Raw genomic sequence first — 16,769 nt, 5'->3', positions numbered from 1 at the left:
CCCCAGAGCAAGTAGCCAAGACAGAGTAATTATTTACAGACCACATTTTATCAACCATGCAAGATTACAATCAGCATCTCTGCATGGTGAATTGAGTGCAGTTCATTTCTGGGAAAGATCAAAAAGCAAAAAACACTACAGTGACAATTTCAAACTACAAAGAACTGAGGAACAGGTTTCACCTAGCACAATGTTTAGATTAATAATGCTCTCATGTCATGGACTTCTCTAGATGACAATGGAGTACCTTGGGTGTTGTATCTACACTGGCATTCAGACAAGGATATTTGGAGAACTATACTCCAGAAAGATTACAAACCAGGTCCTTCAATTGTGCATTTACTTCAATGAGAAGTAAAAAGAAAATAATCACAAAAGAAACTGAAATATCTGTTCAAACAGTTCCACAGATAAAGAATTATTGACTTAAAAGTTCAAATTGGCAAGTTCACATGAGTCAGAAGATCTACTAAGGGAAAATAAAGGGTTCTCAAGGGAAAAAACAGATGACTCTCAGAGGTGATAAATTAATTTACAAAGTAACATCAAAAAAGACACATATCTGAGATTTGCTTTATGCTGAAATCTAAAGATCAACCATGTCAGGCATGCCCGGGGCAATGGGAAAGACATGCTAAAACAAGCCAGAAGAAATAACTCCACTGTCAAACAACACTAGGTGGCTGCAAAAAAAGAACTTAAAGTAATTATCTGTACACAAAACCCAAGTGGCAAAGAAACAAGAAAGGTTCAAATGTACCTGTACTCCTACAGCAACATTTAATGACAAATTCTGAATGATGGAAGAACAGCATCAAATTGCAGTCATTTGCAAAGATGTTTTAATATCCTGCTAATTCACCAGGAGTGAACTTTTCTTTTTCCCCACAATTTCATATATAAGTATACTATCTCAACATCTTGAGGCTATATTTTTCCCAAGTGAGCATCTCCCACCAATTTCTATTCTGTACAACTCACAGAGGAATTCACTCTCAGAACCTTCTGTCAGAGAAACTAGGTTTTTTTTCACTTTACTGAATTGAAATATCAAATTTTAAGCTTGAAAAAAAGAATCTATTTCAGTCATCTTTGAGAAATTATTCTAATTTAATTTGTACCAAATGTTACTTTGCAAAGTAAGAAACAAAATCAGCTTCAGTGTTGGGGGGCAATGGAAAATGGGGGAGGGGGTGGTTGTGTATGTGTAAAAACTGGGTTTTGTACAAGAGATTATATGAAACAATGTTTCCTTCTTTCCATATTCAAAATTAAATATCATGTTATAAAAAATTAAGTATGTTGAAATGTTTTAAATCACTGGAGCCAAAGAAACATAACCACAAATATGTCTAAAACTAAATTAAGCTCACAAAGCAGACAGGAATATAAGCAGGATAGAAATCTAACTATCATGTGGACAGGAGTTTACTGGGCAGTTTCTGGTCTACTGAAATGGCATTTCTTCCTAAGCACACAGACTATTGTCAGTATTATCTTCTCTTCTCTCAGGAAAAATTAAGAACAGGATGGACAGAAAAAAGAAATTGTCAGAACTCCTCATCTAGCACCTCAGTCTATACTAAGACTGCTTTGTAAAATAAGAGAAAATAGAAGGAAATGAAGAGAGAGGTGTTAGATTAAATAACTGGCATGTATCATGGAATTCAATGAGCAGTAACGAAAGATCTGCTATTTTAGAATTAGTTAATAGGAAAAGCTAGGGATATTATACCTGAACTCACCTGCCCTTCCAGACAGTATGAAGTCTTAAAGTGTAGGCTTGTAACTGTACAAATGAAGGACAAGCCTAAGAGTTCTCAATTATTTAGGGATTTGTCTTCAAAAAAAAGGCCAACAACAAAAAATAGAGAAAAACAGGTATTTGGACAACCATGACGAGCAGGTGAGGAATTGCTTTTTCCTACAAGCAAAAACAAGTGAGATCTAACCATACTGCTAAAAGGGCCATACACAAAACTATGAATTTTAAGAACCTAAGATGACATTAAAAAAAAAGTTTCCTGAAAATAGAAATGACATATGCTTTTTCCCCCTTCAAAAAAATCCCAGGAAGTTCCTCTAACTGCTGGGACATTTCCAATATGGTCAAGTTTGGCCTTGAAGCAACACCAGCCACCTCACTCAATACTGGTGGGTGTATTGTATAAGGGCCCATGGGACTTGTCTCTCCACCTCCAACGATCCCACATGTAACCATAACCCTCCCTTTTCCCATTAGTTTCCAAATCACATCTTCAGGCTTTTGCCACTAACCATTTAGTGATCAGAACATACTCAAGCTGAATGAGTAAAGTTTTTCTGACTTTTCTGAAACAGCTTATGTTCTAAGAATAATGCATCAACTTTTTTTTTTTTTTAAGAAACAAAGCATTACAATTAATTCAAGATTTTCTATTTAGATTCTAGTGAATCTAAGGTATATAATAGCTGAACTCAAGCATTAAGTCCTCATATTATGATTGGTCACCGTTATTAATTACTTGTATAATATTACACCTACTAATTGGCCACAAAACTCTCAGTATTTAATTACTGCTGAGAATCCTTATCAGCCTTGATCTGTGTGCTGACACTGAAGCTACTGCATCATGGATTTCTTTCCTTTTATACCTCTTCCCAGGTATTGTCTTATATAAAGACACATACAGTAGGAACAAACAATTGGCAAAATTAAACAGAGGCTAAATTAATCAGGTTTTGTTTTCGTTTTTTGTTCTCTTTTACACTCTTTATAATTTATGTGAATACAAATTGATGCAAGAAAAAAAAGAGTCAAACAGGTAAGTCCCCAGTAGCTATCAGCTCAGATTTTATTACTGATTATCATGAAGGTTTAGAATGGCTATTAGAAAATTACAGGATTCTACCAAAAGCCATCAAATAACAGTAATGGAAACGAGGTATGTTTCAGTTTTACTTTGCCATTAGCAAGTATATATATTTTAAATATGAAGAAGCTGGTCTACAGTCCATATCAAACTGGAAGAGGCATCAGGAATGTGAAAATCATGACAATTGCCCCAAACTAAAACCTGATTTACTAGAAAGTCAACCAAGGCAAACTGGGTTTTAACTGCAAGAATTTTGTTTCTTTGCTTTTTTATTCTTGTATCATTTCAGTAACTTTGTAAAAGCAGAAATAAACCAACATTTACCCAACACTAAATATTGAAGGAAAACTAAAAAAGAATATCAGAAATCTAGTAGGATCTTTTGCAGAAAGCACAAACTGAAATTTCAATTATCTGTTAATATAGTTTTCTGAGACTTTAAGTATTTTATTATGGTAGTAGAGCATAAAAAGTTCTACATGTATTTAAGAACACGAATTCATGCATAAAATTGCAGTGAGCACTGCTCATGTCCTATAAATAATTCAGATAAACATATCAAACAAATTGTTGCTTTACCACTTTCTTCCCCTCTTAAATTAATTTTGCTATTGTTCTTACAGGAAACTCTTACTGCAAATAATGAGAAAACTTATTTCTTGCCAAACGACTTCACTGAATCGTGACAGATTTAAAATACTGCAGTTATAAATAAAAAATGGTATATCCTTAGATCTGTGGTAAGCCACCACTTCATGTAAGTCTCATTTTAGAATGGGGAAAAAGCCCAGGAAGATAAAACTCATGTAGCCTATAATTAAAACGGAGATACCATTCAGATTTAAACATCCTGATTTATGTGGGGAAAAAAAAAATCCCAAACCAACAACTACTCCAGGGTTACTACCCTGCAGTCAATTTTTGTGAAAATGTGGAACTAGAACAGAACTTTAAATATAAATACTTGTTTTATAGCTGTAATGGAATTTTTCTTTCTGAAGAAAATTTCTTTTAAACTTTAAAGTTTAAATTTATCTCCAACCGAAATAACTTTAAAAAAATTAATGAACTCAAGAAAACTTTATTAGCACATATTACTCTACCTTCAGGAAAACCTTAATGTTTTAGAAAAATAATGAAGTTTGAGCTGTCAAATAATCAGCTAGTGTACCAAAGAGGGTATTTTTAAGAATAAACTGATACAGTTTTAAAGATGAAATTTTAAACTGAAACGTTAATTGACTCCTAGTGATAGCGTTAAACACTCATACAATGAAAGCAAGTTTTTTTCCTTTAGAAAAAGCTGTTTATATAAGGACTTGATGCCTTACCTCTATGTCACAGCTGTATTCCGTGCCATCCAGAAGCATCACCTTACACTGCACAGTTTTGATTTTCTTTGGAGACTTCTGAGGAATGTTATCTATTTTAATTTCAGCTGTCTGTACTTCTTTTGTCTCCCTTTTTTCTTTTTCTTCTTCTTTTTCTTCCTTTTTCTCTGCAACTTCCTCTACTTCTGTTTCTTTACCATCTTCTTTGGAAGGCTATATAAAACAGTTAAATAAACTCAGGAAGGCGAATATTTTTAACTTGTTCATTTCTTTTATAAGCTAATAATAACTAAGACAGTAACCATTCATTGAAGTTATGCACATACTGGAAACACAATAAACCAGCATAAGCATTAAGGTTGTCTTTTAGGGATGAGATATTTTTGCTCTCAAAACAGAGGTGGTGCCTTTTTTTCCACTTTTCTTGAAATGAGGATTGGGGTTTTTTTAATACAAATTATTGGCTTTCTTCCAAAGAGAAACAAATTTATTATGAAGCTCCAGGAATTACACTAAACTAAAGCCCAGTGTTTATGAGAGCCAAGTGATACAGAATCACAGAATGGTTGAGGTTGGAAGGGATCTCTTGAGATCTGGTCCAATGCCCCTAGGGCCACACAGGGCAATTCGCCCAGGACGATATCCAGTTGGGTTTTGGTTATTTTCGTAAGGGAAGACTCCACAGTATCACTGGTCAACCTGTTTCAATGTCTGACTCACCTCTTTACCACCCTAGGAGGCCTATCATCTGCACCACCACCAACTGGCTACACTCCTCACCAAGGAAAGGTCCTATCACCATCAGAGTAAAAAAGATTTTCTTGCGATTTGAAATGTAATTTCACGGGTTTAATTTAGGCCTCTTGCCTTTTGTCATCTAACTGCATACCATGAGAAGGGTCTGGCTTCTCTGCATTCCTTCCATACAGGTATTAATACATACTGATAAGATTCCCCTTCCTCCTTCTCTTCCCCAGGCTGATCAGTGTCAACTGTCTCAGCCCCTCCTCATACAAAACATTCTCAGTGTGCCTTCGCCACCCTAGAATATGAAGTTTGAAGGTTAAGAACTGACATGCAACTTCACAAAAAGCAGGACTGGCACCTAGCAACTGGAACACCTGTCATTTTTTCCCCAATATGATCCCAACAAAGCTTTATATTAATTACATGATTCATTATTCAGGTTTCATTAAAATTACTCTGAAGTATCTATGAGCCTTCCCACACGTACCTGTATTTCAGCACTACTAACAGAGTGTTTTTCTTTGTCATCTGCTTTAGCATTCTGCCGGTTTTCAGATGCTTCTTCCAAGCTCTTTCTTGACTGAGCCACCCCCTCTTGTGCCTGGCTTTCACTTTCTTCAACTACTTGCTCTTCCCCTGTGGCCCTTTTCTTGGGCTCATCTTTGGGCTCTGCCAAGGTGTATGACTTTTGTTTCTTAAGCCAAGGGGGAAGGAAACGAGAAATACCCTTGCTTTCAGGTGAAGATTTTTCCTTCTTCTGGCTACTTGGACTACTTTGGCTAGTTGGTGCTGGGACAGAAGAATCTTGAGCTTCTCCAGAGGATGTTTCCCTGGACTTTTGATCTCCTGGAGTCTCTGATGCTTCTTCAGGCTTGTCCTTGGCTTTGTCTGGTCCCAGCTGCCCAGAATCTTTCTTTACTTCGGTCTCTGAACCAACTTCAGTTGTCATTATCACAACAGACACTAAAAGAAGCAACAATAAAAATAGTTTTGTTATGTAGCATTACTACATTTACTGACTAATTATTTGCAGTAATTTGTAGTAATTCATAAACTCCTGTAGATTATTGAATTTATCAGGGTTAAAGAAATACTTCTTTTTCAAATTTTGCATTTACAAGTAAGACCAGTAAGATAAAACTTAGTGCTCTGCAGATATAAAGACTGTTTCCTTCTCCTTGATAAAATTTTAAGTATGCTCTATGAAAGGCATGTTTTATTATAAGGTACTCCTAATGTTATTGGCCAAGATTATTTCAAAAGTAACTTCAGTTCTCTTTCTATTGAGCTTCTTGGCAGACCCAGAAAATAAATTTTCAGAGGAGCAACCACCTTCTCTAGTAAAACTGGGAGGTACAACCCCCCTACTATTTGGCAACACTTACCAACTTAAACAAACTAACAAAAAAATCGTTATATACCACTCAAAATTAATATCACAATTGATTATACAGTCAAAAATGAGACCTCTCCAGGAAATTCCTTAGAACTAAGCAAAGTCAGTTATCCTGTAAACACACCCCTATGATACTGTTCTAACAATAAAAGAAACTGAGGATACCAAGTCACACATCTTAACTGATTAAATTTAGACAGAATAGCAGTGGGTGGTACAGACTTGCTCAATGCGAAACAAGAAAGGTTTTGCATCTCCAGGTGTCCAGGTTTTCATAGTCAAAGTTACACTTACGAGGAGAACTGGGCTTTATACTGCAGAAGGCAAGGGAAACTTGTTACAGCCCCTGTCTGAAGGGGTCTGTCCATGCTCATTTAATGCTTTTATTTGATGCCCACAGCAGGAGGGATTTCTTTCATGAGCTCAATTACCTATTATAAGTTTGTAACTTCAGTGATCTTCGGGGCAAGGAGGGGAGAGGGAGAGAAGAGGGGAACCCTACAAAAGGAAGCACAGCTCTTTGCTGAGTCTGTGTATTTCTTTATACTCCCAGTAGTCTCTAAATTAACTGTAAAGAGGTGGATGAGTTAACTAAACAAGGGCACTGACCAAGAGTGTAAGTTATAGTCTTCCCAAAACACCTACTTTCTCTACTACATTAGCTTGATACATTTTTTCTCCAGAGTTGCATGTTGTTATAAGAATTAGCTACCCCTTGAGAAACACAAAATAGGGTCTTGCACTCCCTATTCCCAATGCTCAGTCAGATCCTTCAGTTTTGTAGTTGACAGAAAAAACAGAATAGGGAGGGACAAAACACTGGAGTTCCGCCATCAGTCAATGCTTGCAGTTTGTAAAGCCCCTGATGTTACCTTTTCTACAGTCAAGCAATCAAGAAACTGCGTTTTCTGAAAGTGGCTTTTTCCTGATTCCCTCCTGTCCTGATAGGGAAGACCTCACATGATCTCAAACAGCTCTGGCCTAACACCCAACAGTGTGCCAGAAAGAAAATGGAAACAAGCAGCAGACAGCATTTGTCTCAGAAGTGATATAGGGAAGAAATGAATCAGATTGCAAATCTGGAATTCTCAACTTCAACTGCACGTCTTCGAGTAAACTCTCATTTATTCTTACTACATTAGCATGAGCACACTACATATTTTTGACCCCATAATCTTTTGTAAACTCTGTAACAACTGTAGTAGGACAGGTTTCTCCTTTTCTCACCTTTTTTCTATTGCAAGGTAACATTAAATCTGTGTTTCACTTTGAATTGAGAAAGAAGAATAACAATATTGCAGCAAGAGTAGACTAAAGAGAAGGAACTTTAGGGTGATGCTCAAATAAAGGATTACCATGTCTGAATGGAGAAAAATCTTGGTAGATTTTGCAACTGACACTAAGGTTATGCACATTAAACCAGAAGTGATAACAGCTGTATCTTTTGTAATCCTCCAGAAAACTTGGCTCATGCTGACTGAATGACTACCTAAAGTGCAAGGATGAAGGTGGGGGTGGGATGGCAAAAAGGACTATAAAACACTTCGCAATTTCTGAAGAGAAGGTGAGTTTTTAAAAACAGATGCCACTTTTACAGGAAAGCAGATAATCTGCCCCATTTATAACTCTACCGACTTCCTCAAGAAGGGGTGCTGACCAGGAAGTAACTGAAGACAACAGATATTCTCACTCCTCTTCATTCACCCCTTCCTCTCTCTTTTTACTGCACTGAGAAGGAACTTAGTGCTGGCAGGAGCTCACAGCTGAAAGCAGAAAAGGATGTTACATTCTTTCCTTGCACTCTTTCATTTCAAGTGTATAGATCGGTCAGCTGATCGATAACTTTCTTCCAGTTTCTAGCATAAATTCCCAAAATGCAGTTTTCTGACTAAAAGGATTCCTGCCACCATAGATAAACTAGAAACAGAAGACATAACACAAAGTTAAAAAAAAAAAAAAAGGAAAAAAGTGAGAGGGAAAGAAGTATAGCTCAAAGATTGCAGACAATATTAAAACCAGCTGCAGTGAAGTTTTCTTTGGTGATGCATGTTTTAATTGATGTTTTAATTTAATTATTTTAATAGTTACAGTATTTCTTATTTATCAGCACAGAGAGGCAAATCCAGATTTTTCCTTACATTTCTGGATCTCATTTTAATTTTCTAAGTATATCAAAGTAGAAAATGCAATCTTAAACTTGTTTCTTCTTTTTTTTCAGTTTGTCACTGAAATTCATGGCAAACTCAAGAAATAAAAATTGCTTTGATAGCTGTACCTCCATCAGTCTACTAGGATTCAGAGAGAAACCATCATGTCATAGAAGCAAAAGGAAAAAAGTCAACCTACTTTTACAGAAATAAATTACAGCTCAGTGCACTAAAAGCCAATGTATGTCTGTGCAAGTCATGTAATTTTCTGGATCACCATAGTATTAATAATTTATTTTTTAAATCACTACCTTCATAAATATTCCAAATATTCATCTCACATGGGCTACACATAAAAATTCAAAAACATATCAAAGAAAATTTCTAACACCTGAAAAAATATACATGAAAATCCGAAACAAGGTCATGTGTATATCAACTACCTAAAAACAAAGCAAAATAGCTCCCAAATAAAGTTGTTTATTTCTTGTCATATTATTGATCTGAAGCTCAGCAAAATCCTGATCTGCATTTCACGGTTGGTTAGGAGACATCATTCATGCTTTCTGTTTTCAACATAAGATTTGTTGACATAAAAGCTATCAAGAAATAAAATCCTAGCTGGAACAGTTATTCATATTTTAGAGTGCAAAAGAATCTGGTCTGAACAGTAGGTAATATCTGAGGACGTTGGTACTACAACTAGATTTTTCCAAAAATATAAATCAGTTCTTTTCTGTAGAGTACAATCATTTATACTTCAAATTTGGCTCAAAGTAGTAACTAAATAACTTTATTTGAGATTCCTGCTAATTTTAAAACTTCTATTTCATCATTGGTATGTAAACAAGAAAACTCATGGTATACCATGATTCTGTGTAGCATTGTTCTGCTAAAGGTGCCAATATAATCCACACACATTCTATTAGCAGACAAAGCAAAAAGTAAATCCATTTCTCCTTTTAGTCATTATTTAAATCAGTTACTATAACTGAAAAGACATGGGGTGCTCTGAACACCAAGGAATAAATTCTACTAAAGAATGAAATTTTCAATTTTGAGATCCTTAAGAAAGCAAAAAAATCTCTGAAGTTGGCTTAGATCAATCTGCAACATTTATACCATACAGTTCCCAATTAAATATTGTTCTGCAGTCATATATCAACCCCAAACCACCCCAGTTCTTCCAAAGGAGCTTGCATCCTTCTCTGTATGTATAAATAAAAAGTGTTTATACACACATACTTTGAAAGCTGAATCTAATAATTTGGATTACATTCATTTTTTAAGCACGTTCCTAAAACAAAATAGATCATACAAAAGTCAAATATCAAGATTAGCAAACTAGTGAGTATGACAAAAAAGTTACAACAAAAAAAGCAGAGGAAATAGGTACATGTTTTATACATACAAAATCCAATCACCTATTTTTAAATGATTAATCAAAGACAATCTCTAGGAATTGAACTGAAACCTATTTACACACTGAATGTGACAAGGACTGTTCCAGTCTGCTCCTTCCCTGACGATCACTGTGCACAAAAATCAAGGTTAACTGCAGAGGCTGAAGCGACAGACTGCAGACTCGGCTCTTTTGTGAGTCTCTGCAGTAGCCACAGGGCAGAAGCCTGTCAGAGTCCATTGGTTTCCCAGGCTGTGACAAGACCACCAGAGCTGGGGCCTGGAAGGATCTCCTGCTGTCATGGCTCTTCACTGCAGGCTTAGAAGGTAACACGTTGAAAAAACAGACTACCGAGAACAATCCTATGCCATAAATAGTCAAAAAAATCCCCAAATTTCTTCTTCTAAAGCTTCACAGTTCATGGAGGAAGCTTAAGCAATAAACCTGTATTGATTCAGACTATTGCCTCTGTAATAATATCTCCTAGTAAAAATTTTTCCCAAATGTAAGGCCATAAAAGAATCGCCCTTTCTCCTCATGATTCTGCTTTGGCTTCCTCCTGAACTGGGAGCTTATTCTCAAGGAAGTAACCAGGTGAGCAAACTGACATTGCCAGTTTGTGTATTGGTCAGCAGATGGTGCCATAATAGTTCTGAAAGTCAGTAGCACATTTCAAGGGTCAAACTGTAACAGTAACAACACTCCAATTTCAAGTGCAATTCCCAGATTATGACAAGTGATGGAATGCTTTCATAGAAGTATGAAAAAACCATATTTTAATAAATATAACTTCAGAGCCAGACAGTGAATCATGACTCCATGACAATATAGATCAGTTACACGTGGACGTGAACACGTGTGCATCTAAATACATACACATATTCACATAACATCAAAGCTTATCTCCAAGAGTAGAAATGGCACACAATGGTGTCCTCCCAAAGAATCCTATGCCTATCAAATCTAGTTTCCAGGGAATAACAGGCACGTCACAGTGGCTGGCAGCCCCTGAGCAAATAGAAGCTATACTCATAAGCATCCTTTTATCCAGATAATGGAGTTACTATTCAAAATAACAGGTATTTTATTAGCCTTCATGTTTATATCCATGCCACCATAGACTTGGTAACTTGCAAACATGTAATATTTCCCTCCCAAACACATACTTGTCCTTATTTAAATATTGAAGTTTCTAGAACTCATTTTCGTACTGTGAGAAAGTTATTGTAGTTGTGTAATGATTCCTTGCAATGCACAGAATACAGACAACTCATCATAAAAACACTGGCAAGTTCCTACATAGGATGGTGAGAATTTATAAGGTAGTTCTGAAACAACATAAGACAACTACTAGTGTAATTCCGAAGATTGCTGTGAAGACAAAGAAAGAAAATCAAGAATACAGACAGCAAATTGAATGTGACAGAAAAAAAACTACTTCTGTCTAAAATTGCAAAGTGAGTATCTGTGAGTATCTTACATAGTGAGTTTAGACAGAATATTTTCACAATAAAACTATTATGCTGACAAATTTCTGTAAAGCAACTCTGGGGAAGTCACCTGAACTCTTTGTAGATGCAAATTACATCTTGGAACATCACTATTTCTCAAAACCCTTTTTCCTGTTAAAGCAGCACAACACATACCTATTCTTATCACCCAAGTGCCTCAACTTTCCATAAAACACCTGCCGCAGGCCGTCTCCATTTTGCCTGGTGAATAACTTGGTTACTGAAATCCATTTACAACTTAAAAGGTCTAGTTTTAGTGGGTAAGTCAGTTGAAGGAAAACTCCAGAAAGGAAAGATAATACTATAAGAATAAAAACCAGTGAGAATTCTTTAAAAGCTATTTTGTTAAAAATTATCTTCTGACACTGTGCAGCAGTCTAAAAATGTGTAATAAAACAAAGAAAATAATGTTGGAAAGTGCTGTTTTCCAAACTAAGCGAAATTCAGTGAAAACTGCATCATCTTTGTAACATCACCCGTAGAACATACAAAACTCAACCCCAAGACTTTCAAGACCATCAGAACATAAATACTACACCTAGCCAAGTTGCAATGCCCACATTGGAAATTGAGATCACATTTAAGCAAATATACATCCTGCAGCTCTCTTGGTGCTCTCTCTGCCATACCCAGAGATAACAGAAATATGTTCCTTCTATATTTTCAATCTACAAATACGCTGCAATATCCAGGCAAAAAATACGTCTCAAATAGCAAATTAATTTCAATCAAGAAATTTGTCTTTGCCACAGTACATATGTTCAATTATAATATGTTTATCAAGATAGCTCTGTGCTCCTCCCCAGCACTGAAAAAAAATGTTGTAATCTGACGAGAATCCAACAGTCATTTTGAAAAGCTGTGTATTGAACAAGTGACTCCACCCAGGGCCTGACACTGCTAGAGAAGGACATGCTCAAGTGGAAAAACGCGATTTAGTTCCAAATTCATTCCAGCAGACAGAAAATGAACACGGGTCAAGAGACAGCTCTGTTTTCCTATTATCTGTCCAACAAACTAAGAACAACACAGATTTTGAGAAAAGTCTCTGCCCTATTTTTAAAATCAACTTCCCAAGTTTACAGTGGGTTTTGGCTGTTCACTTCAAACCCTCATGATAACCACAATTTTAGAGATTAAAACCAGCAGTGAGTATTTGTTTGTTCCGAGCGACACTGTCCCTCCAATCTCCATTCCAATCCTTTCATTCTATCCCACCTTGCCAAATGGCTGGTTCTATGACAGTCACATAATTCCACTGAAGCACAGGCAAATATGTAAATTGTTCCAGTCCTTAATAAAGAAGCTGTGGGAGGCGGGGGGCGGATAATGACAACGCCATTTGGGTTCTGTAAATTATTTGCCTTGTTCTCATTTGGAGGTGATTGATTTGTAGAGGCCAGAATAAAAAATTCCATTTCCAACTATCATTCTTTCTATTTATAATGTATTGGCAAGATTAAAAACATGTTCTTTTTATTCTGACAGCATTATGTTCACTCTTGCATGCAGTATGCTTACAAGGCACTTACAATAACATAGTTAATCAAAACACTTGCCAACTTGGTGAAAAATAATGTACTAGTACCTGAGAATTTTTTTGTACTGCAAACTGGAAGGCCCCAACGCAATAAAGTTCCTGAACGGTGGAATTCCAGATGCACATCATTGTTTTGACAAGTATCCATTTCCTCTTCAGTGGAAGTCATACAGAGAATTATTACCCTCTCATATGTTCAGGAAGTGTACAACAGCACGCAAAAAGAGAAATCTTTGCAATACCAGGATTCAGTGTCAGGGGGAAAAAAAAGAGAAGCAACTAGTCTGTGCTTTCAGTAGTGTGAGACCAGTACTCACACATTTAAAAGTAATTTTCATAAGCAGATACAACCATGAAATTTTTTTCACAAGCACATCGAGGCTGATGTGGACACTACTGAGATCACATTCAAAATGCCTGCAAGCTTTTTATTTCAGCTCCTCCAATTTAGGAACCATAGCCAAAACACAACTGACAAATGCATTAAGACAGTTTGCTCTTGCACTTACAAGACTAGAGTTCAATCCACAAATGTTTACAAAGTTTTAGGGTCTAAACATAACCACAAAAGTGACTTCTTTGGCAGCAACATCAGTTCTATATTTCCACTTTAAAGGGCATTTCATTTTTGCTATTGCCAAATATAAGCACCAGAAAGGGCACAGTTTTCTTAGACAAGCCACTTGAACAGTACTGGTAGATGTTTGCCATTACTGAGGGAAACCGAGCTGGAAAAAGTGACAATAAAATTATAAAGCCTTTTATGCAGGTAACAGGAGAATCATCTCCTGCCACTATTCTTTTTTTAGTGTCTGTTTTCCTGAATCAGGATTCAAGTTGTAATATAGAAATTGATACTGCCACACTTTCCACCAATAATAAATTCAGTTTCAAATACTTGATTAAATTACATCCCTGGTAATTAATCTTAAACAAGCATAGTCCAAATTCCAAGTAAGTGCAATGTTTCAAGGTATATGGTTAAGTATTTTTTGACTTCTGCTGGAAAGTTGCAGCTGTGTCTTTGCTGGGTAAGTTGTTACCAGTATGTGAATCATCTGTGGAAGAACCTGTGGAGAGCTTAATGCACATGCAAGTAAGCAAACCAGGTCATTAACTCTATAACACAGTTTACAAAAAAAAATCCCAAACCAAAAACAACTACCACAAATTAACAGTACAATAGTTAAAACCAGAATAATTCTCACTTCCTGTTGCAATGATTAAAAGCTATCCAATATTCCCTGACTGTTCTGCCACATTCCCCAAACCTCAGAGGTTAGCCACCTGAGAGGTCGTGTTTTGGTATTTTAGTTCTTAGGTTTGCAGCTAGCACAAGCTAACTGAGTCTTTCATGTGCTACTGGAACAGAAATATTCCCTTGAAAAAGCAGAACCCAATTGCTCAGTGTTTACCACCTACTCAAAATAATTATAATGCACGGCAAATTATATATGTGAAGCACAACACTGCAAACTATTTCCTACATACTTATGTTTACTGAATGTATAAGAAGTACTGAAAATAGATATAACACTGCTCTTCTAAAAAGTATTCATCTATTGCTCCTGTGGGAGTTAGCTCTGCCAATCCCAAGCAACAAATATCAGTGGAGATGCTTCTTAGCTGAGCAAATAAAACTGGCAGCCAAAATTTCATCATTCCCTTGGGCTCTTCTGAATGCTGGTATTTGATAAGAAGAGTGAAAATATGAGCAACTTTCTAAAAGTTTCCTACTTTTCATGGCAGTGGCTTCACAACTATCAACACTGCAACCACTGCAACATCTCTGGGCGAGACAAAGTGAAAGGAGCCTAGTTCATTTCTGAATCTAGAGGTCAGGAAGAAGTTAAATGGAGAAAAAAGGCAAAAGACAATGCTAATAATCCTGGTTTTGTTCCTAGACTTCAGCACTTAACATGTTTATTAGTCATCTAAGTGCTTTAGCTGTTTTGTGCTTTTTGGAAGGACATTCCCAGCATGAAAGATTGTAATATAAAACAGATAACAGGATATGCATGGAAGTCCCAAGGGAGTAACTATTTAAACAAAGTTTTCTTTGGAGAGTTAGGGAATGGCAATAGATAAGGAAGATTTAGAAGAATAATTCATTTGTGAACACCAAGAACAAGGTGGGGAGGAGTATTTAGAACTGTCCTGTGGACAACAAAAAATGGACGTTGTCCTGCCAAACCACAAATTTAATTACACTCCCATATAAATGTAAGAATATACATCACAAACTGCAGTTTACCAAAGCAGCCTCACCCATTGCAGAAAAACCTTTTAATGACCACATACAAATGGGGATGGTGTGCTGTCACAGTAAGCTTTCAGGCCAAGTAGAGGCTTTATTCTGTCTTCATAGGCTGTACTTTCAGTGCTCATTCTGTACATGCAGAAGAGTTTCAAAACTTTGAAAATCCAAATCCAACACAGCTCCAAGATGTCAGTAATTTATCATCTTAAAATTTTATTAACACAAACACATACAGCACAATATTATGAACTATGCGCTGAAAAGACTTTGAGTGACACTCCCAGTCTGCATTGGCTTATGGTTTCTTACTTCCTTTTGGGCTCATCAGTTTATGTGCTGACTGAAGAAATGCTTGAAAGCATATTTACCCAGCTGTTCTCCATAGTTATGCTTCTTATGCATTGAATGTTAAATCCAAAATCATGTTTGAGCTCAGAGTCATTGATTTCCCCTGTCCTATCTAGATTTTTTAAATATTAAGTACTTTGAAATATAAAGCAATGAGAAAATGAAAATTGGTGAAGTGTACAGACAAAACTAATTTCAGTATTTTTTTGACCATGGTATACTGGTTAACAGCTGGGGTTTTTGCAAGACCATACTCCTGTGTGTGGAAGCAATAGAGAGCATACGTCAACCAAAATGACAAGAGTCACAGTCCTGTTTAAAATGACATTGTGTTCTTTCACAAAACAGGAGTACTTGATTAGTTCTTAAAGTGAGATGTCAGAGATCAAGAACTGAAGCTCTGATCTGGATGAAGTCTGAGGTGTGCTAGTCTCAAAATTCTGCCTAAACATAAGAACCTCAGCAAAACTGTGTGAAAACTTCTAGCACTTAAAAAATGTATCTAGCTGGGAGCAATATATCCATGTGACAGACTTAGATGTTGGGAGAGACTAGGAATATCATGCAAATTAGCATTTGATAAATTCACTAAAAAGTGGATACAAAAACTCACTAAAAGGTAAGAACTGATGCTCTAGCTCTCAACTCTTTCTTGCTCTCTTTCTTTTATAAAGATAAAACTTGGAAAAAGCAACCTAGCAATGAAACAAAATAGACATCACTGGAAAGAAAGTCAGGAGTGAAAAAAAAAAAATGGGGTGGGGAAGGAAAAAACAGGAAACAGACGCTGAAGACAAAACAGGAAAGAAGGTCATGATTTGTCTAATAGCCAAAAAGCTGCAGTGAGGCCAGGGAGGGGGCAGGGTGAGAAGACACCAGAATTCCAGTACAGGCTAAGTTATATCATAGATGCTACTGGTCAGTCCACAAGATCTCCAAGCATTGGTCCTTCGAGTGCTAGGCTGCAGGAGATCCAGCATCTATATACACATCACTTTAAAGGCTCTTCCAGAGTAGCTTCGTCACTTTTGTACATCAATTTTCTGACAAGTCTCAAGACTTGCTCCTCTCTTTTAAGATTTAAACAAGAGTACTTCTTCCTTTGCACTTGTAATTATTTTGTGTATTTATTTTTAAGCAGCAAATGCTTGCTTTGGATTGCCTAATGAACTAAGTAAGTGAGAAGTTGTACTTCCTGGCAAAACTATGTTACTGTATCTCCAAATCCACAA

General features: G+C 36.3%; 1 protein-coding gene across 16 annotated transcripts in view; it reads right to left on the bottom strand.

Moving 5' to 3' along the window:
* EPB41L2 (erythrocyte membrane protein band 4.1 like 2) overlaps positions 1–16,769 on the bottom strand; it is a 102,256-nt gene that overhangs the window by 51,463 nt on the left and 34,024 nt on the right. For all 16 annotated transcript variants that reach the window (XM_066179181.1, XM_066179176.1, XM_066179187.1 and 13 more), the window contains 2 exons: positions 5,421–5,896; positions 4,187–4,399 (listed from right to left, as the gene is read on the bottom strand). In XM_066179181.1, coding sequence (XP_066035278.1) covers positions 4,187–4,399; positions 5,421–5,882 — 675 coding nt within the window. In that variant the 5' untranslated portion in view covers positions 5,883–5,896. The remainder of the gene's footprint in view (positions 1–4,186; positions 4,400–5,420; positions 5,897–16,769) is intronic.

This window comes from Chamaea fasciata, unplaced genomic scaffold (genome assembly GCF_029207755.1).
Source record: "Chamaea fasciata isolate MVZ Bird 193981 ecotype frontalis unplaced genomic scaffold, bChaFas1.0.hap1 SCAF_3, whole genome shotgun sequence".
In the NCBI taxonomy this organism is placed as follows: Eukaryota; Metazoa; Chordata; class Aves; order Passeriformes; family Sylviidae; genus Chamaea; species Chamaea fasciata.
This window is presented reverse-complemented; position numbering and strand designations above follow the sequence as displayed.